The sequence below is a fragment of the Chroicocephalus ridibundus genome, chromosome 2 (genome assembly GCF_963924245.1).
Source record: "Chroicocephalus ridibundus chromosome 2, bChrRid1.1, whole genome shotgun sequence".
NCBI lineage: Eukaryota > Metazoa > Chordata > Aves > Charadriiformes > Laridae > Chroicocephalus > Chroicocephalus ridibundus.
Window position 1 is genome coordinate 30884415 of NC_086285.1, and position 22013 is coordinate 30906427.

Sequence of the window (22013 nt, forward strand, 5' to 3'; positions counted from 1 at the left end):
TTAGGTCCCTGCCCATAAAGGGGGAGCCTGAGACATATCAGAAAAAATATTTTTAAGTGCACCCATTCAACTAAAAGCCGGTAGGCTATGCCAACACTAATAATGAAAATGAGAAAATTCAATACTCTATGCATTTCACCAATCACACAGTAACAATGTAATTTCAAGTTATAAAGACGTCACAAGATTCTTTTCTGCAAAGCTGTTAGTGCAGTTATTTGTAATACCTCTGCAAGTGAAGCCATCTCCATAATAACCATAAGGACAACGACCGCACTTGACGCTTCCATCCTGACTTGGCTCACACGGTACTCCAGGAAAACAGGGTAAATCGGTACAGGTTGCTGCTTTAGGAATCACTAGTTCACTCAATTCTTCAGGAAGCATTTTGGGTGGAACAGTGACTTCCACAAGGACAAAAGGTAAAGGACTCGCTTTATGTTTGGCTAATAGGTGCTGAACTCTGTGAGCATTTCCACCTTTCAAAACTTTGCTCGGCAAGGAAAGCCGTTTGCCCATATTTGTTCTGCTGCTGGGAGAAGTCTTCCTGCTGGTCTCAAAATAGCTGTAGGCTTCAACTTGTGCCCTTGTTTTCTTCTCAGGTGATAGAGCCTGGCTCCGTGAAGATGCAGTCATCACAGCATGTACTGAAGAACTCTCTTCCATGTTAGCAAGGCGACCACTGATGGTGCTGAGAGCATGAGCAGTGTTTCCAAAAACAGCAGGTTGTACAGAAGCACTTCTCTGAGAATTAAGTGACTTCCAAGTGGTGATTGTTTTTACTGTGGAGACTGGTGGAGTGCTGCTACTGACCATTTCTGTAGAAATAAATCTCTCGGGGACATCTGTAAAACTGGGAATATAGCTTGAGATGCTTAAAACCTTCTCAAAGGATGACTGTTGAAAACCTACAGCATGTTAGAAAGAAAGAAGGGGAAAAAGTACGGGAATATTATGAAACTTTTTCTTTTTTTTTTTTTCCTTCTGAGGGTGGGGAACACCTTCTGAACAGAAAAATGTACAGCCCATTCATTCTGTGCTTCAGGACGCCTCTCCATGTGCTGCATCGCAATATATGTATACAGTAGAACCTAACTCCTAACTGACAGAATTGGAGAAGATCAAGTGTTCTGGCTGCATCCTTTCCCCACCCTCACCATGGCCTTTTCTTGGCTGGAAGATGAGGAGAAAGCGCCATATATATGAGACAGAAAGCAGAGATTTTCCCATGCCAGGTCAATAAACAGCTTTACTGTCAGAGCAAATTACCAGCTCCATACACTGCTTCCACCTAGGTAACTGAAACAGTGTGTAAGGAAAAGATACTGCTTATGGTTCACCAGTGTGTCTAAGCGCTAGTATTAAGCCTCGAGTCTAGAAGCAGATATTTAATCACAAGTACGTATATGCTGATACTTACTGATGAACCACAGACAGTATTTTAGGTGAATAATCCACCACCTTGGAGCAAAAGTATTACCATGCTTTACTCTCCAAACTTTTTTATCAACTTCCTTAAAGTTTCTGGATGGGTTTTATTAGTGGGATGTTTCATGTGTTTTATAAACGGCGGAGACTGACTCAGCCTCCTCGTTGGAAGGAGTGCAAAGTGACTGAAAAGTTCTTTACATTCTGCCCAGAAAAAGTAGGTGGTCTGGTGGGTCGTGGAAAGGAGTGTGGCATTGTAAGCCCAGAATGGCGGAATGCCGTGTATGGGCTTTTAGCATTACGGGGCAGAATGAAACTGGAGGAGCTTATCCAACCAACTTAAGCTCTGTCCCTAGCCCCATTTAGAACAATACTAGAAAATGGTCTACAAAAGGTTAAACCTTAATGAGTCTTATTACAGAGTGCTGTCTCCCACTGAGGAAAAGCAAACCATTTTGGAGCCGATGAAGAATTATCCAGCACTGGCAGTGGAGGGAAAGAGTTTTCTCCTCCCCCACTAACAATTCAGAGACAAAGGGAAAAGACACACAAAAATTTCTTGCAAAGAAAGCCCTGGCAGGCACAGAGATGGAAATGCCGGCAACAGCATTTATGGAGTTTTGGAATTAAGACGTTCACTTGCCATATTCTTCACCTTTCCTTTGAGTTAAAGTAGGAAAATGGCATTCAACATAATGCCATAAACTTTTGCTTATCTCATATAACAGATGTCCCTATCCCCATGTTACCTATTTTATGTCAGTGGTTAGTCACAAAAACAAAAGGCAACGGTGAGAATGTCATACATCACACTGTCAATAAAATGACTTGACTGACCTAAGGGATTTGCTGATATTGACATTTCAGTCTCATTTTTCAGACCATACTACAATGCCAGTAATGAATTAAATTGAGTCAAACTGAAAAATTAAAGTGAATAACATAAAACTGACTAGAACCTTTATTTGCCAGCTATATTCTTATCAGTATGTGAATCAGAAATTCCATTTTCTTCATGAAAAAATCACCTTTATTCCCTCCAATTTCTCCTGTGGAATCCTTTCTTTCAACATTAGTGTCTTCAAAGCTTTCTAAAAACAAAAGATATGAAGGCACATTAGCAGTTACTTTTGTTTCAACTGCAAATAAATTACGGAGTTAAAGTTTTAGTACATAAAAATCAAAAATCAGAAAGCAGATAAAGAGCAAAAACTGTTTCTTAATAGTTTTCAATAGCATATTTTAAAAATACGAGTTATTCAGTAATTGCGTCGTAAATAAATGTTTGGGCACCTTATTTGGCAAGTGCCTTGACTTGGGTAAACAGTTCTATGTTAAGAAATCTAATACAATAATAGCTCATATTATGAAAATAATGCCGAAAAAACCACCATTTCATTGTATTCTACTTTTATATAAAAGAATTGTAGTATTTTTTGTATCTATTTTTTCTAGTCACCTAAAAAGTGTTTTACAACTATGTGACCCAGTGCAGTCTGATGTTGTCATCAACTGAGATTCTCTCCCAGACGTCAACAGTCAGAAAGAGTCCTGTTTTGCTGACTACTGAAAAAAGTTCAGAGTTACTGTTAGAAACACGAAGCACAACCAAAGATATTTTATCTGAATGGCAATAAGATAATAGCATTCTTCTGAAAACCAAATAATTTTACCATAACATGATTTCCCATCTCCTTGCAGATTATTTGGGCATGAGCCGCAATAGTAAGAACCAAAAGTATTGAAGCAAAGTACTCCAGGGAAGCAAGGACTGGATACACATTCATCGACATCATCTTGGCAATTTTTACCTGCATCGAAATACAGATTATTACTTTTATAATACTGTGTCGCTAGACTTTGACAGTGTGTTTATAAAAGGTAAAGGCAGAATGTATGCAGGTGCTGAAATATCAAGTGCAACAAATTTCAGTACAGCTAATAAGTACAGCTGACTAGGTTTGCTATTCACTTTTTTTCATCTGAAGTATCTTGCTTATTGCGGAATGTGGAGAAGATGGGCTGTGGGGACTATATCTTTATCTGTAGGCACAGGAGGAATCACACTGTAACCAAACTCATCACTCCTATGTTTCACCATGTTGCCAAGTTTACCTCTGCAGAGGAAAACAATGGGAATTTGCTCTCATAATACAAACCATTGTATTCATGCAAGAAATATCTTGAAGTACATCATATAAGTTTGTCACAAGGACATAACATTTCTCCATACTTTAACAGTAAGCTATTTACAGTCAAAAAATAAAAAAAAATGTAGAAATAAAAATAGAAATTCCTATTTATCACTAAATGTGATAAATGTGCATAAATAAAGTAGTAATTTACCTTGAAGTTCAGGTGGACATTCACAGTAATAGCTGTTTATTCCATCCACACATCTGCCAATACCACACTGGTTAAGTTTACAGTCATCAGTATTCACTTGACAGAGATCACCTTCAAATCCAGCCACACACACACAAAGATATCTTCCACTTCCAGGTGGGAAATTAATGTTTGTCACACACGAGCCATTATTCAGGCAATCACATGATTTTACACTGACCTACAAGACATGCCCAATAAGACAGTTTTCTTTTTTTAATGAACTAGCGATGAGTTTTGTAATTAGATATCTTAAACATCTGACTAGTAGGTATCATTTTACCGTAATATTCATTACCTCTATTTCTACCTTAGTCTTCGCATTGCAGTCATCTGTCAAAGAAAATTTTAATTTATGGAGATTCATTGACACAGCTTTCCACAAAAGGAGACCTGAAGGGGAAAGACTGGCACCTTCTGGACCAGAATCCAATGTGAAATGAATAGCAGAGCCCTCTGGATCTGAAGCCAAAAACTGATATACAAAATCTTCTCCATAAAAAGTCTGTAGCATACCCTGAAAAGTTTCAAGCACTGGAGGCTGGTTGTCTGTAACGAAGGAGATATTTTCCTCTTTTAAGCAAAAGTTGCAATATACTTATAAAAATTAAAAGGAGCGTATCTTTCCATTAAGGAAGTCACATGTAATTCTTTCTCTTAAATTCTAATGTCATTTGAATGGCACAGGAAAAACACTAGATATTTTCATTATAACTGTAACAACGTAACCAAGAAATTACTTATACTACACAAGAGCTTGTAAAGGTGCAGTGTATCTATACATAGAAAGAACTAAGAATTTATCAAATTTAACCACTGTATTTTTATGATGCTGAGATAGTTTGCAGATGAAAGTACAGGAAGCCATAAAACTCATAGGTGATTGGTGTTGCCTGTAACAAATGAATAGACATTGTTAAGCAATACTTGGGAATGGGCTGCAATGACTGTCTTGACAAAACTGAGCATGAGGTGATGGAATAAGTTATTCACTCGTTGTTCCTAGGAAGGATTTCAACCACACAGTACAAGTTTGAAGTAGAAAAAGTTTTAACAAGACAGGCAACAGAAGTCCCACTCATACAGGACCCTTCCCAAGTCAGGCAGAGTCTTGCCATCACATCCATCCATGAAAACACTGATGGAACCCTTCTATTTGAGATGTTATGGACTTGGGTTGATGGGACAGGCTGGTAAAGCCGCAAGAGACGTCCCATTTTGTGAAGGAACCAATATGATTTGTATATCCAAAGCCTAAGATCTGAGCCAAAAGAGCTACAACTTCTAGGCTAGAACTTTGTACTATGGAGAAGGAAAATGAAGAATCTAGACTTGGGTCTTCTTTTCATAGCGTGGTTTCTAACCGGACTAAGTATGACAGCCTTGGATACACTTTCAAGCATTTGTTTAGGTCATGTATTTATGCCATCGATGTGGATTATGTCCAGATATTAAGTGTCTAATAAATATGATACGCCATTTAATTCAGTTTGTGTTCTCATTTGGTATCAGAGTCATTTGTTGGAAAATATCTTTTATTCCTAAATTTTGAAGACGAACATTTGTGGATGTAGATGTGCCAGTTATCAAAAGATAATTAACTTCTATATGTATGGTCTGGAATACAAAATATCATTTTCAGAAATTAGGAGAAATGTCAGATGAAAACCAAGATCAAATTACAAGCTAAAGTAGTGGGTAGTAAACTTTAAATGAAACGCTTAACTAGCTAAACTTAAAATGTCACTATTTCCATAAATTTAAAAACTTTGTAGATTTTCAACTTCTTGCTATATATAAAAAAAAAATATTTAGAACTTACTTTCAACAACTGACCAAGTTAACTTTGATATGTCAGGTCTGCAGAGTAAGCAAGGGCTGGTTGGATTTGTGTCACCTTCACCATAACAGAGTCCATCTATGTTGCACGTTTTCTCCTTTTAGACAAATGACAATGTGATTCATTATTTTTTTGTTATCAAACAGCAAATCTGGATGAATTTGTAAAGTGTCAAATAAAATCAAATCTATTCTGCGCTTTCACTAAACAACTAAGGTTGTTTTTAAATCCAAACAACCAACGGTATGTTTGGGTTTATTTGGTAGTTACATTAAGTGCTTTTGTTTTGATTTTTTTATTTCAGAATTGCCTCATCCCTGCTTCTCTTTCTGTCATTATCATTTCTCTGCTTGGAAAATCCCTGTTGTAAACCAGAGGAGGGCACGTTCTGCTGATTTTTCTAGATTTCTTTTTGCCTGAAAAGATGTGTATTTTCAGAATAGACATAGAGAGTAATGAAATACATACCTTTAACGTACATAACCCAGATTCTTGTGGTTCACATGTCTGACAGGCTCCATCATATAATATCATTGTTTTAGAGTTGCTATAAATGAATCCGTCATTAGAGATCTGCAAGATGTACAGTAAAAATGGATTAACCCATACAGGTATCAATGTATCACCGGTGTGGACTGCTAGCATGAGCTTCAGCTCATTGATAAACACCTATATTTAGCTGTTCAAACTCTTATATTAGTCATCAGAAATCTAATCAATCCTGTCAAAAAGTCTAGGCAGATATTTGACCGACCACATGTAGGTGTCTACTTTAGGGTAAATTGAATAGCGTGTAGGCTCTATTGACCTTATTGACTCTCTATGAAACTCAGATATCCACCTCACACAGGGTTTCACACATGTAGACTGGGCTCAGCTCAATTGCCACGTAAATGCACCATTTGAAATGCTCTAGGGTAACTTCCTGGCCTTTAACTTCCACTCTTGAAGAACTTGTGTCTCTGAAGGTCCTACGTTGTATCTACCAGTCCCCTTGCAGAAGAACACTCTCAAATGGCACTCAACACTTAAGCTTAGATGATGAAACTGAGACCCTGAGGTAAGCAAGCTGAGTTCCACCTTTAATACCATTAAAAGAAGGAAAATATCTATATGTAATGTATTTTCATCTTAATAGGAATATCTTTAAGCAAATATTTGAAATTTCTGCGAGTACCTTTATTTGCCACCGGGTGATGGGTTTATCATCAACCAGATCCATGACATCAGACTGCTGGCCATCATTTGGTAACTGGCAGTCGACAGTCCTGGCATTTTGGAAGGCAGCTGGCATAGTTAGAGGTTCTCCGGGAATCCATTGTCTATCACTATACTAAATGTTAAGACAGAAAATCTGTTTTTCAGTGAAATGCATTATGAAAATATTTTCATCAGAGAAAAAAGCCACATGTATTGCAGTGTTTGAATGAGTCTAATGTCTCTGGATTAGAATGCAGTGGGAAATAGCAAATGCCATTATTTGCACACATAGATTTCTGTCTAAGCCTGCCACTGTGGAAGAAAAGGCAGAGAAGTCTTTGCTGCCACATGGCCCTTTGGCACTGCATTGCCAAGGACAAACAGTTCTTCCAGCTGGAGAGTAATGGCAGGGTTAAGCAGTGGGTGATCCTCTAGCAGCACTGATCTGATGTGGAAGTGCCTCTGTTCCTCTCCACCCCTGCTCCCGGGAGAGAACAAGCTTTAGTTGAAGGAACAGATGAGGTTTTTGGCAGGGCTCAGGTATCATTCAGGGTGCTAAGGGAATACTGGCAGGTAGCCATTAAGCCCTTGCACAAGCCAGTAGATGACACCATTAACCCTGTAGACTTTTCTTCTAAACTGCAGTGTGGACAAATCATCCAAGGATTCATCTTGAGAGCTGAGGGTAACGGAATAGGGATGATAATACTATTTGACTGAAGTATTGATGGAGGCAAGTTCAGATATTTTTTTCAAAAACGTATTAACCTTTCAAAAGTCAGTTAAAAGACCCTGAGATCTAGTAGCCTTCCAGCTTGTTACGTTCACAGAAAAAATTAATTCTGCAGTTCAATGTAAATAAGAAGGAACTAAACCTGTATTTTCATTTTGGGGAGGTTAAACATACTCTTATCCTTTACAAAAATCTCAGTAAATTCTGGATCTGTGTAATGATAGATTCCGTGGCCATGTCCTACCCAAACCTCTATCAAGACACATGTAGCAGTCCTGCATCTGTGAGGTATTTCAATACAGAATGCTCTGAATCACCTCCTTCTGAATCACGAGACCTACATCCTTCCCAACATGGTAGGACAGTCCAGGGACAATACATTTGATTTAACCTTTCAAAAGTGAAAATATAAAAAAAATCAGAAATTCAGTATGTATTAGCTCTAAATTCTGCCAAAAAGCCTCCTCTATGAAATTTTGATCATTTAAGTTTAATCTCAGAATACACGGAGTTCTATACTGTTGCAAGTCTGTTGACATTTCCATAAAGTCATTATTACTCTGGCCTGAAAATTAAGCAAATGAAACTAAACAAAAAAAACAAAAAACAAAAAAAAACCCAAACCAAACACCCTTTCTTTTGTATTTTCAAGGAAAAAGTTCTCAGCTTCCTCCTCAACTGCAGACAACAACAATATTGTTCATTTGCTAACCTGGCTCTTGTCAGTGAGAATATCATCAATAAAGGTGATTAAATAGAAAATTTTTGTAGTATAACACAAAGGGTGTTATATCAGAATATCTTGCCATGAGTTAAAACTGAGACACTTCAAACTGTGACAAGTGAACTCCCAATAATTGCTTCACTGTGAGCTTGGTATAAAAGTCTTTTAACCTAATGGAGTGTAAACTTACTCTCGACTTTATCATTTCAAGCCAACTTGCAGATGAGTGGATACATGTTGTGTTTAAGAAAAATCTATAGCCAGCACTACCTAATCTGTCAAAATAATTTTAGCATCTGCTGGAACTAGCTAAGGAAAGGTTTTTTTCTCAATTACAAAATTTTACCATTGAGTGGTTCCCCTTTTGCCATCTCCCCCCGCCCCTACCATCATCGCTTCAATGAAATCCAATTTTACTTTGAAGCTTTTTTTTATTCTCATGTCTAACAGGACATAAAAACTTGTAATTGCCGATTGTTTATTCCAGGCTAACACTTGTAAACTGCTTGTAAACTTGCCTTGAGCAAATTCTAGGTTTGAGTAACAACAGTCTCTCTATACAGATTCCTTAGTTTACAGTGCAACATTTTTAATCTCCCATTCAAACCTGGGGTATAGAGCCAAGATATATCTTTAAATAGCCGTCGTATTCTACCCCAGGGAAACGGACAACACATCAAAAATGCCCCTCTCTTTTCGTAACAGATTTATTCTGTTTATAAAAGGGCTATTTCAAGCATCAGATTTGAGACAGAAATCTAGTAACGTCTTTAACCTTGCTGTCCTTTTTCAAAGAAGTGGTACTTCAGTTCCTCTCCACAAGCACTTAAAAAACCGAACAATGATGTACTGGTTGTTACTAATAGGGCTGCCCTTGCCCTTTTCTGATGGATAGCTGCCGTATGCTGTTATCTCCCTCTCGGCTGATGAACATTCCCATTATGTTTTGTATTTCTCTTATCGTGGAGGAAATGGCAATCTTGCAGAGACTTGAGTGTCTGCTGCAAAGTGCTGAGTGCCTTTGCTTTTAGCTTCTACTAAAGCATTGGGTCGTACCCACATCAATGAATAATACGTTAGACATTTTTTCCCTTGTTCTCCGAGAAGTTTAAAATGCAATTGTTACTATTCAGGGAGACCTACCTGTAATTTGATAATTTCACATTTCAGATTCAATGACTCCCTGAAGCCACGTCCAAAAGCTCTCACTGACGTGCAGTCATATTGTCGAATATCGCACAGCCCAGCATTCTCCAGCTCTGTAATTTCTGGAGCCTGGTCTTCGAAGCAGAGATTAGACAACGAATGTCAGTATATTAACCCATTCATGTGCATTTACATCAAGCAATACGTTTATTTCTCTATCCAACTCAGAAAACTACAAAAACAGCAAAATCTGGACCCAGCTGAAGAAAGGCAGAAACATTTTTTATTGTTAAAATGAATCTTAGCTTTAAAAACTCAGCTTTTGTCTTCTCTTGAAACCTGAACATTATGAAGCAGAGAAAATATTCACCTGATAACAAACACCTGTGAATATGGGTTTTGCTTTCTCATCTATGATTCTTTACATCACACTTGCAGAATAAAATCTAAATGAAACTCAGGTCCTAGTAATAGGAATTGGAGAGGTCACAGTTATAATGGGAATTTTTTGTTTAAAGACTAAAAAACATCTCAGGTGGAAGTTATTTCAGGAAATGAACTGTCAAATATTACAACACTCAAAAATAGTTTTGATGAAGCAAAACCAGTTCCATTTGACTTCAAGAGGAATAAAATATTTCTTTTTATTATTATCTTACCTCTTTCTCTGTTTCTTTTAAAGGGGTCCCTAAAACAAAAACATCATTGCAAAACAAACAGGTTTTGTTTTGAAAAGGTTTTGACTTTTGTAGTACTTTTCATATTTTTCCAGCTTAACTGAATTTTTAGTGAATGTCTTATTTACTGAAAAAAAAGACAAAAATAAACCCTGCCCAGCATTATTTGCTGTACCTCTTTTTATTTCACCACCAATTCTGATCCCAACACATCTAACGTTTAGCTTACAGAGATGTAACATTACCAAAGAGAAAAACATTCCCACTTACAGTTAATAAACAGGATCACATAGACTATAAAAAATTAGGGAATGGATGGATGTGGCAGATCTTCCCTGAAGAAGACAGTGCGTGGAAACACTGCTAATCTCTTGGGGCAATACCCTGGATTGCAAACTCACTGAGTGGTAAATTTTTTAAATCTGACATACCAGAAAGTAAGCCCATATTTTTCCCTTCGGAAACAGGAAGGCTGAGCAGAAAACAATTATGGCTGTATTAAACCGGAACTAAATTGCTGGATAATGAACAAGGCTACTGCAGGGAACCCTTGTCAGCATTCAGAAAAAAAAAGCAGGAGAGAAAGGGAGCAAAATAAATGTATATGTTGCACAAACATTGACAATGCTATTTAAGTAAATTTCTTTTTTTTTTCCTCCCACTTACCAGACAGGATGCTGCAGTCATATGAGCTGTAGCCTTGAAAACATGCACAGCCCCATTCTGCACATTCCCCATTACCGCTGCAGAGACTGGGACACTTTAATGCAGTAAGGAGGCTCTCAACCGACCCTTCAAGTTCCTGTCGGTTGTAATTTATTTCTTCTAAAAGTCTTTTCTCACATTCATTCTCTAGAAGAGCTAAGGAAGCTTCTGCCCAACTGAGGTCATCTTTCAGCAGCAAATCTTTAACACACATGTTGATCGCATCCTCTATTCGCCTGCCAAGAAGGCCACCACAAGATCTTCCTATACTGGAATTAGCTATTGCCTGCTGGCATAGTAATAAAGCGCTAGACTCGGTGAGGCCAGAAGGTGTGGGCCAAGAAGGAAGAAACTTTTGGTTTGTGTCAGTGGCATGGTCCTCTGGGAAAAAATAACTGTATCCCTCTAAGTCTGTTTGGCTGAGACTCTGGAATAGAAATACCGGATGGTATTCATAATAATTTTGGCGCTTCCCCCTACTTGTAACAGATTGGCTTTTGTGAGGATGACTACTGTAACGGTGAGAATCTCTTCTAATGCCTGAGCTTGAAGTTCCTTCTCTGTTTACACCAGTATTTCCCACTGAGGTTGCAGAGACACGTGTGTTTGCTAGTGATGTTTTGTGGAGTTTGGTTTGATTATCCTCCCCCTGCAGAAGCGTAGGTGAATCCATTTCATGTGCAGACGAACGTTTCTTTAAGCCTCTCACAAGATCAACAGGACTGAGATACTCAGCAGTCACATCCAGTCCTGGTATCAAAGAAAGAAATCTACCGTTTTCACTTTCTTTACAAGACAGAGGATGTTCTGACTGAGAAACTGTCTCTAGTTTATTCACTGATCGATATAATCCAGCATCGTGAAGTGCACAGTCACAGAAGACTATTTTTCTAGAAGATGTTAAGGAAGCAGGTGTCTTGTCAAACAAGCTATCTCCTGGTGAAATTCTAGAGAAGAAAGAAACAGATGAAACTGTATCTGAACTATTTTCATTGTTTTAGTAAAGCATTAATGTTTGTTTTGCTTTTTGTTGTTTAATACTTCTACAGCACAGATCACAGAATCTGCAGCACACGGTTATATTCAAAGACCAGTTAAACCACAAAACCATGGGATTAATTTATAATAGAAGACTTGAGAAGAGTGGATATTTTCTGTATACCTTGATATTTTGTTCAAAAACTACTCAAACTAATTTTACATCATACTACTTAAATACTAATTTGGCACTTCAGTTTCTATTTTCTCTGAAATTAATTATGGAGTGTAACGATGGCATTCTAACATGAACTTCAAAACTTAGAAAGATTTTATTGTTATTATTTTGACAAGTTTTTAAGAGTGTGAAGGAAAGGTTGAACCAAAAATGATGACATCTGATTGAAACAGAAGTATTTTATTACCTCCACTCCTTAATAAAAGAAAAAGGAACATCAGCATGGTTTGGGATTTCCACCCCACTTGCAGTGTGAAAGTCATTCTCTGCACTTCCGTCAAAGGTGCCGCAGAGTCCCATCGTATGTCTGTAATCTGAACTGGGTGCCCTAACTGTTATGCTCATTCCCCATTCACTCACATCAGCACGAACGAAAGCTCCAGAAGAAAACAAAACCTAGAAGAGATTGATGATATCATCATGAGAAATATGATTTTTATTTTACCTAATAAAACCAGGTACGTTTGTTGGCAAGGAACAATTGGAAAAGGCCAGGCATATAAAGACATACCATTAAATTCTTGCTCTAACTATTCTAGATCAGACAAATTTCATTACTTCTTCTTCCTGTGGAGCCCTGTAAATAAGAACCCTATATATCTCAACCTTAGCAGGCAGCTAGATGGTGCACTGTAGGTCCATAAGCTTCATCCATCATTAGCAGGTATATTGTGAAGGGTCAGTGACTGCAAAACCACGGAGAATCAAAGATCAGCTGGGCTGCTCACTCTTCACATGCCAGCATATGGAAAGGGATGACTCTGCTAATGTGAATAGACTCTTTGGCAGCACCTTTCTCAACTTTCTTTTTGACAGCTACATGATTCCCTGTGTTAGAGTCAATTTCTACCTGCAAAGCTGATCCTAAATGTTCTAGGTAGCTCAGAATAGTCTCAAACATTACAATCTCTTGAAAGAAATACTAGAATTCTCAAGAATCCACAGCAAGTTTAAATGCTGGTTTTGCTATTAACTTGCTGTACAAATCTGAGCAAATCACTTAATTTTTCTGGTTCCTCAGTATCCTTTTAATTTCTTTATTGCCTAACGTCGTCTTAATATTTCATACCTGAGGTCTTCAGATGAAGCACTTCAGATAGAAGTTAAATATTTAAAATAGTCTTATGCCAATAGCCAAACCCAAGGTGAAAAGGCATATCTGTTTTTATTGCTTGCATTACAGACAAACAGAGTGATTAAAGAGCAGTTGAGGGCTTCATTTTTCCGTTCTGCTTCATTTGAAGTTCAGTGGAGTCCTACAGCTATTCTAGCCACAAAAGAAAAGCTACAGGAAATTATAAAAGCAAACGTGAATGTTTTATCTGAGGGCCACAGTCTCTAGAGAAACCATCTACACTTCTAATTCTGTGGATGTCATTTGGCATACTTAATTATCTGCATGCACAGCCTCCCTATATGACACTGGCATGAGCGAAACAGGGCACACACGAGATCTCATGCTGGAACATCAGGGCTGCTAAATAAGTGCCTATTGAATCTGAAAACTGCACCTTCCACACAAGGGTTGTATACTGTATTTGACAACGTGGTTCCAGAAAGTTATGCATGGTGACACATCCTCGTTTTTGAGGACAACATCCTTTACTTACAAGCAAAGTACTGGCCAAAGGACTACGATTGTAAAATAAACATTATGCTATTTCTGAAATGCAGAAAATAAAACACCTTTTAGTTCTGAAGTTGGTGTGAACTGGTAAAAATAATTGCTGAGACAACCGTTACGTCTGCAAGCAATTATTTACTACTTACTGTTACTTTTCTTCCTAGGTAGGATTCAGTGATTCTGACATTGCTTCCCGTTGTGTCTCTATTTATCACAGATAGGTGCGGCTGTGAGTCATGTAGCTGACCGCTGCACATGTCAAATGCAATTATATCACTTCCTTCTTTGGCAACAAAGCCACAGTTACAGGATGCCGAGTAGTGAAGGCTTCCACAGTCCCATTGGCGAACGTGAACTTCAAAATCTCGAGACGTACTCTTATAGAGAACAAATGTTCCTGTTTTAAAATTGTCATAGAGCCTGGAATCAAAAAAACAGCATGTGGAATCACTTTGGTTATAAAATAACTGTATCGCCACATGTCAGCAACTTTATCTTAAAACACGTTTCTAATTGGAGAACTTGGATACTGCAACTCATTTTCCTGCATCAGAAAAACCAAACAGTACAGCCCACAAACCAACACACAAATTTGTTCTGAACAAACACCATCATACCTTCCTCTGTGCAGCTCTAAAAAAATTAAACCTGTTTTACAGCGGAAAAATAAGGAATAAAAGAAGGCTCGTGCGTGAAGTATAGGTAGACAATAGTTGTGAACGGAAACATAACCATGAAGCCACTGCCATTCTTTGATGTTTTTTTTTTAACAGTGTTTATGCCAGGGAACTGGAGGGTACTTCTCAGCCTTTGTGTTTCCACAGCAGTACATCTGTGCAGCAAGAGCAATAAGATGCATAGCAGGGTGCGAGTGGGGGGCAGCTGCTGCAAACTGCATAAGTACCCTTGACACAGTGATTTAGAAAGTCGCGTACTTTTAAAAAGGTCTGCTTTATTAAGATGGAGATGGGGAGTGCGTATTCCCAAAGATCTGAAAATTATTTAAGATTAAAACCATAAATAGCAGCTTCCTTTTTTTTTCCTTAGGGTTAGCCATCTGTTCCCTGAAGCAAGGTTAGAATAGCCAATATAATGATTCAGGAATGAGAAGGAAAAAAAAAAAAGAAAAAAAAACTATAAACTTTTGCTGCAAGTTTAACAGCCTCTTGGCTATAAATGGCATTTGACAGTTAATTATTGATTGCGGAATGGTGATTTGCTTTATGAATAATGGGCCAGCAGACAAACTGCAGACGGCTGCCCTACTGGGACTGCACAGGATTACCCGTGATTCAGTAAGGACGGTTCCTTTTCTGCTTGTTTCCTCAATTTGTAAAATAAAGTAGCAACAGACTTTATCCTTAAGAAGACAGGTTTTTCACCACAGCGTCATGCTTCCAGCCAGACCGTATCACAGAAAATCATTGCTTCATAAGAAAGCTTGATCACAATGCATCATCGATGGTTAAAATTCCCAGTGAAGCCATCCCTATAATTTCCACTGAAGGAGGAACTGAAAGATCAGCATAACCTCAGTGACTTTATTATTATTAGTAGTCCTGGTCACAGTGCTATCAGAAAAGCAATTACAACTTGTCTTTTCCTTTCCGTTATCAAGTTCACAAGAAGAGCAGGGCTGTGGGCTGAACATCCTTATTGGCAGGCAACATATCCTCTTCTTCTCACCCTGCCACTCGAAGAAATGTGCTTCTGCTGAGCAGAGAATGTAAAAGTCCCAGATCTGGGACCTGTGTTTGTTTTGACACCTTCCATGAATTAGAAACACTTTGAGAGACAGAAGCATACCAAAAACATGCCGGCTGTGGCCAAGGAAGCTGTCTTCACTTTAGAAAGAAGGTCAGTGATGTGCAAGTGACAGCAGTGATTAAGTCGCTTTCAATGCCTTAATGAACTCAGCACAGCGTTACACAGGCAGCAGAGAGCTTCTAGCAACTTGATCCTTACAAGGATTCAGATAGTGACACCCAGAAACAGGGAAACTATGCTGTAGATCGGAAACATCTTTGCATTAAAGCAGTTTTGCCTAATCAATCATTTTATCATTGTTCATATTTAACAACATTTCTATCTTTCATAGTCAACAGACTGTACAGCAAGCCCTCCTCTCTTGGCATACTCCTCTAAAATGGAAAACAGTCGATTTGCTTCATTCTTTTGCCCCAACCCCAAAACTTGCCTTTAGAAATACAAATACTGCAAACATCTTCATACCTGGCAAGCTTTTACTAACTAAAGCATGTTTATCCTTATTGTCCAAGAAAGAATGTAAAATACAGAGCGCAGTTGTGGAAACCTACAGCTAACTTGTATCACCAGCCCAGATTTAAAATAAAAAAATAAATTAATAATAAAACAAGCCCCCCAGAACCACCCACAAAAAACCCCGACGCACTTAAAATTAAGAGCAGCAATCCAGTGATTACCTTCCATCAAACGTAATTATATGAGGGTCAGTAAATGAGTAGCAGTAGGCAGTGGGTAGATCCTTTACTGTAATCTTCAAAACAAAGCAGCACATAGTAAACTATGTCAGATTAGGAAATAAACAGACTCTGGCACGTTATTTATCTTATGATACTGGCTTACATTCTAATAAATATATTGTACTTTTAACCTATCTGAGTAGTCATATCAGTATGAACATGTAAAAAAAAAAATAATTCAAATGAAAATGCAGCATTTCAATGAAAATAAAACAATGGAAAATTGACCACTTTTAGAAATCTTGGTGTAAGTCAGCAAGTCACAACTGAAATAGAAGCTTCATTAACATCAGCCGCATTTCTGGCCACCTTACAGAGCATAACATGAAGATTTTCAACCTGTGTGCTTTCTGGAACGTAACCATTCCACAGGAAGCTCTCACTGGATATGGGTTCGACTGCAATTCTGGTAATTCTGTCTCCATCCTGCATAAAGTCTGTCACGGCAGTGAAATAAATTACAGCTTGACTACAGATTCCGTTATTGCAGGGTTTCTGGAGAAGATCCACATGACAAGAAGAAAGAGCCAAGTTTAAACCTAACTGCTCTTTACCTGTTTTAATGAAAGCACATCATTAGTGATTTTTCCTCTAAGGCAGTCACATTTTGTATACTACTGTTAATAGATATACTAACTTATTTACAAACATTTTCGTAAATTAAAATAATTATGCATTTTTCTTGGGTTTGGTCATGCAAAACTCCCTCTCTACATCTTCATACACACATCTAAGAACACGGTTTTGAATCTTCTAGTTTGATAGACAAATGGAAATCACGATAGGCTTGCTAACGTGACATAAAAATGGTTGTCTGCATAGGAAAGGCTCCTCCTGGGGTTCAGAGGACTTGTGCTTGAGAAACTACAGAAACAGTAATAATAGCGAAAAATGAGAACTTCACAACTGCATATACAATACTTGCAACACAACAGGTCAACAAAATGAACTGAATTATAAACTGTGCAAGTATTATGGTCTATTCAAGTTAAAGAATACGGCTCCGATCTCCATAGCTGACAAAAACACCTACTAACTTTAACAAGTAATGGATTATGGACGCATTCTTCTATAACTTTCAGCAGCAGTATATACAGCCTATGAACATTTTGTTTTAATATTTTAGAAAGTATTTTGCAATGTAAAAGCTTCTCCAAAGAAGGAGACCAGCAGGAATATTTATGAAAGCACATTAAACATACAAAATGCAACAAAAATCAGGATAATACTTACCTTCATCAACAGTATTTAATGTTAGTGAGATTTTGCAGTCACTTTCAAGCTGGCTGAACTCAGGACAAGGAATAGGAACGCTACTTTCTATTGCCAGTCTGTATTCCTGCCCGTCTTCTGATATATCATATGTTTCTGGATGTATCTAGCAAAGAAGAAATTGTACTTAAAACACAAGCTTTGAGAGTAAACTACAGCACTGCTTACTAACCAGCTAGGAGGACAGTATAAAAAATTAAAGAGCTGGAATGGCACAGCGCATGGCCTGTTCCACTTGATCAGGCTTGTTTAGATGGTCTGAAGAGCAGTGGCATACTGGGGAGAAGATGGGGACACGGCAGCAAGAGTCTTGAAGAGGCAGAAATAAGGGGCAAGGATAAGGAAAAGGCAAGAGTAAAGGCTAGCTAGAAAGGTAAGGAATTAGCAAACCACATTAACACCACAAAAACGTATTCTCTGGGTAACTTCTGGAAGCTAAAATCCAAACAGTTTGGTGTTTTGTCTGGGGGAAAGGGAGGGGGAGGCTACCTACAGGCAACAATGTCCCAAAAGAATTTGGAAGCACTCTATTCCTCCTGGGATCCCTCTCTAAACTTACAACACAGCTCACTATAGGTGCATAATCAAAAATGCAACTAGAGATCAGTAAGAGATGCCTACAACTGAGCGTTGTACACTGTGTGAAACCCTGAACGCAGCCTCACAGGAAAACAAAAATAATGCGTTCACACTTTGCAGTGTGCACTACACATTTGCACTTACAAGAGATAAATCTGGGCCCTGATCCTGCAGAAACATGAGCTCAGGCTTAACTTCATGAAGGGCAAATCCTTAAATCAACAGGATTATTCCCAACACGTAATGACATGCAGGATGCCTTTCTGGGGTTGGGGTCCCCCTCCTGGCCAGCAAATGGGTCCCTATAGCTATATTCACAGTAGGAACTAAAATGAGTTTGGAGCTTGGCCTTTGACCAAGTGACACGGCACAGCTCATGGCCCAGTTTCCCGCTCTAAGTCCAGAACCAGATTGGCCTCTTACCCTTCCATTACCCCCATGGCCAGCTGGGAAGCGGCCCATGAGCCATGTGCTGGGAGAGCCTGCTGGCATAAGCCAAAATCATGCCAAAAAAAGCATCATCAGTTACACATAATGGACAACAGTGTGCCAGGGCTCAGGTCTGCACCGTGGCCCTCCCAGTTTACAAACACAGCATCAGAGTCCACTCCAGCTGCTGGAAATCAAGGCTTTCACTATGTCTGTGAGCCTTCCTGCACCTTGAGTACATGGGGAGCACAGAAACAACTTTGACTCTTCTGCTTTTTGATGAATTTAAGTTCTCTACAGCCAACAACATGCTCTATTAATTCACAATTAATACATCTTGATTGCCTTCTAGTCAGAAGACTGACTGCTGTAGCAATACTTAGAAAGATTCCTACCACAATAAAGTAAAACAAGTTGCACCAGGGGAGGCTTAGGATGAATATTAGGAAGAATTTCCTCACCAAAAGTGTTATCAAACATTGGAACAGGCTGCCTAGGGAAGAGGTTGAATCGCCATCCCTGAAGGTATTTAAAAGATGGGTAGATGTGGTGCTGAGGGACGTGGTTTAGTGGTGGTTTTGGCAGCGTTAGGCTAATGGTTGGACTGGATGATCTTAAAGGTCTCTTCCAACCTAGATGATTCTATGATTCTTTTCTAAGATTATTTTCTTTCAAAATTACCTTAATGCCAGCAAAAAATTCCTTGCTTTCAACAGAAGTGCTTTGTATATCCGGCTTCTCCATGAAAAAAGCTGAACTGCTACAGTAGACCTGTAGGGCAAAATCAGTAAAATAGCATACATTTTTGTTACGAAGCGGTCACGTGAAGACAAAACCCAGCCATCATGGATCAATTTGATGGATTCATCACACCCAGTCTTCTGTTTGGACCAGAAGCTACTAATTGCCAGTGATGCTGCTTAAGAAAAACATAGAAACAGATCAAGCATCTTTTCCCAGCATACTCCACCAGCGGTGCTGAGACTTCTTGAACTAAAGGCCGCATACAAACCATCATGTTTAACAAGCACCTAAGTCTCCATGGATTTAACAAATCCTTTCTGGAGCATTTCCTTCACCCCATGACATCTCGTGGAAATGCATTCTATACTTTATTATTTGTTATTTACTTCTTTTTGTCCCTTTCACATTTTTGCCTCTTAACTTTGTTGAGTGCCCATTAGATCTTAGATAAGGCAAAACAATCATCCCCTCCTTCCCTCTTCTTACTATACTTTATTCCTGGTATTATGGGTCTGGATAATCTTTTTCAAGCTGAAGTGGTTATTGTGATTTCCCTCCACTCAACCAGTTCCATGCTACCAGACACTGTGGTTTTGCTCTGGTTTTGTATTTTTTGTTTATTTTTCTGTATCCCTTTTGAGATGTGTTGACCACACATGCAATACTTGAGATCCTGAGAAAACCAAGGATTCACAGCAGCAGCAGGTAGTTTATGTCTGTGCCTTTCCTTTTGACTGTCACTGAGCTAACACCACCAGGCAACTATTCACAAAGTCCCCAAAGGATATTTGAGGATTAGCAATTGCCATTGTTGCCCATAAGCCATCCAAACAGCCTGGCTTTAGCTTCAACACACATGCACGCACACACCAACCATGTGCTTTTTTGGTTTTTATTTTGGTCAGGAAAAATTAACCTGCATTTTGTTATATACAGGTAGAAAGCTTATCGATTGTCCAGTTCTTAAGCTTCTCAAAGTTACCATGAGAGCCTAGATCTTGATTCTGCTACCACAGAAGGTAATGCAGGTACTCCCACTCCTTTTGATGGAGAGATTAAACCATTTAAATTCGATCCTGGAGACAACACCATCAAGCTCATTATTGATTCAGAGAACAGAAATGTACCTAATGAATCAACAACACAGCTTATCACAACGTCTGGCTTTTATAGCCTCTTACTTAGATGCAGTTGCATCCAAAAAAACCTCTTAATTTGCAGTATCAAACAAAATCACAGTAGAGGGTGAAGAAGATGCAACTTGAATAAGCATTTTTCTCCTGGAGGCACAATATACTGTACTGAGACAGACAATCTAGAAGACTTAACAGTAGTGATAATTACTGACATATTCTATGGTATTTCCACATTTGTATGGGCACTGTTGGTGTAAACAACATCTAGAGGCAGTATGCTTCTGCCAAGAAAAATTACCCAGTACGGTGCTGGAACGCTGACTCTATCAACTGCTAAGTGTCTACCAAGCATTTATGAAATCAGATGCCTTTAGATAAAATGGCTACGAAGGAGAAATAACATATTTTAAAAGATACGAAGAGTTTATAATTATTTGTAACATACTCTATCTCCAAGTCTGACGTTTATCCCATCTAGTTCTAGAAGAGAGAACGTATGAACTGCTGTTTCATGTTTCAGTTCTTCTTTGATACCTTCAGGAGAAAGTCTTGACCAAGTTACAATGAATCCGACCGAGCCGTTTGCAAAAGGAACGCCAAAGGTGCACCTTAGGTAAATGCTGCCTTTCATCAATTGTGCTACAACTTCAGGAACAGCTGGTAGTGGTGGTGACACAGGTGGAGATGATGAAGGAGCCAGGTTACCTAGTCAAAGAGAAGTGTGGTTTGTGCTTTTTATTCTGTGCAAAACCAGTATCAGATGAAATGAGATTGACATATATTTTGTCAATTGATACACTAATAATTTTTACCTTTTTCCTATGTGGAAATATTACATAATTGTTTAGAGAATCAGAGAAAATGTGTATTTTTTTATTAATTATTGAAAGGAGAAAAAAATCTTTATCAGCCTCTGATTATATTCTAGCCCATAGGAAGTTGCTGAAGAGTGGGAAAAAACACCCAAAACAAGGGAACAAAATATATTTAATTATTTTACCAGACAGTAGAGAGCAACATGCAAAGGAATTTGCCTGACAGAAGAATATTTTCTCTACTTATGAAGAAAGGGAAAAGAAAAACAAAAAAGGCTATGTAACAAGGAACAGAATAAACAACAGTATGGTTTGTAGATTCATCTGATATTTGACTCCCAAAGTATTAAGGTGATCTGTAAATCAGCGTTATTAAAACTACTTTGTAACGTTTGGTACTTATTCTGAACAATACGCTGAGAAACTAATTTTGTAATCCAAGGTCTGAAATTACCGCCAAACTGCTCATTTTGCAAGAGACTGAGCAATACTGTCGATAACATGAGTATGTTTTCATTCAAGACAGAATATGACTAAACGTTGACATTATTAGGTCACAGATGCACAGAAAATCTTTAAAATCAAACCAGAATACTTACTGCTACAGACGCCTTGAATCTCTGTTCCCTCAGGATCACAGGTCTGCGGCTTTGCATCTGAAACAACTACAAATTGTTCTTAAATTGTATATTCACACGCATAGAGAGTAGGTACACCAACGGTCTTAAATTATTGCCCTATGTTAAAAATACACAAAATATCACAAGACACTAATTGAAGCATAAATTAGCAGAACAGAAGCAATCTTCTAATCCTATTCATATACAATTATGGTAGCAGTCAGTACAGAGCCTTG

The 22013-nt window shown here is 38.3% G+C and overlaps 1 protein-coding gene across 1 annotated transcript in view; it reads right to left on the reverse strand.

Annotated features, from left to right (window-relative positions):
- The window catches only part of VWDE (von Willebrand factor D and EGF domains), a 34635-nt gene that overhangs the window by 7402 nt on the left and 5220 nt on the right, over nucleotides 1-22013 (reverse strand). Inside the window, exons 3-20 of the mRNA XM_063323894.1 lie at nucleotides 21757-21822; nucleotides 20788-21047; nucleotides 19144-19233; nucleotides 17416-17560; nucleotides 16522-16736; nucleotides 16123-16196; nucleotides 13825-14098; nucleotides 12242-12450; nucleotides 10800-11785; nucleotides 9454-9590; nucleotides 6831-6986; nucleotides 6122-6226; nucleotides 5636-5750; nucleotides 4112-4362; nucleotides 3775-3994; nucleotides 3102-3239; nucleotides 2457-2519; nucleotides 228-908 (exon numbers count right to left, since the gene is read on the reverse strand). Coding sequence (XP_063179964.1) covers nucleotides 228-908; nucleotides 2457-2519; nucleotides 3102-3239; nucleotides 3775-3994; nucleotides 4112-4362; nucleotides 5636-5750; nucleotides 6122-6226; nucleotides 6831-6986; nucleotides 9454-9590; nucleotides 10800-11785; nucleotides 12242-12450; nucleotides 13825-14098; nucleotides 16123-16196; nucleotides 16522-16736; nucleotides 17416-17560; nucleotides 19144-19233; nucleotides 20788-21047; nucleotides 21757-21822 — 4185 coding nt within the window. The remainder of the gene's footprint in view (nucleotides 1-227; nucleotides 909-2456; nucleotides 2520-3101; nucleotides 3240-3774; nucleotides 3995-4111; nucleotides 4363-5635; nucleotides 5751-6121; nucleotides 6227-6830; nucleotides 6987-9453; nucleotides 9591-10799; nucleotides 11786-12241; nucleotides 12451-13824; nucleotides 14099-16122; nucleotides 16197-16521; nucleotides 16737-17415; nucleotides 17561-19143; nucleotides 19234-20787; nucleotides 21048-21756; nucleotides 21823-22013) is intronic.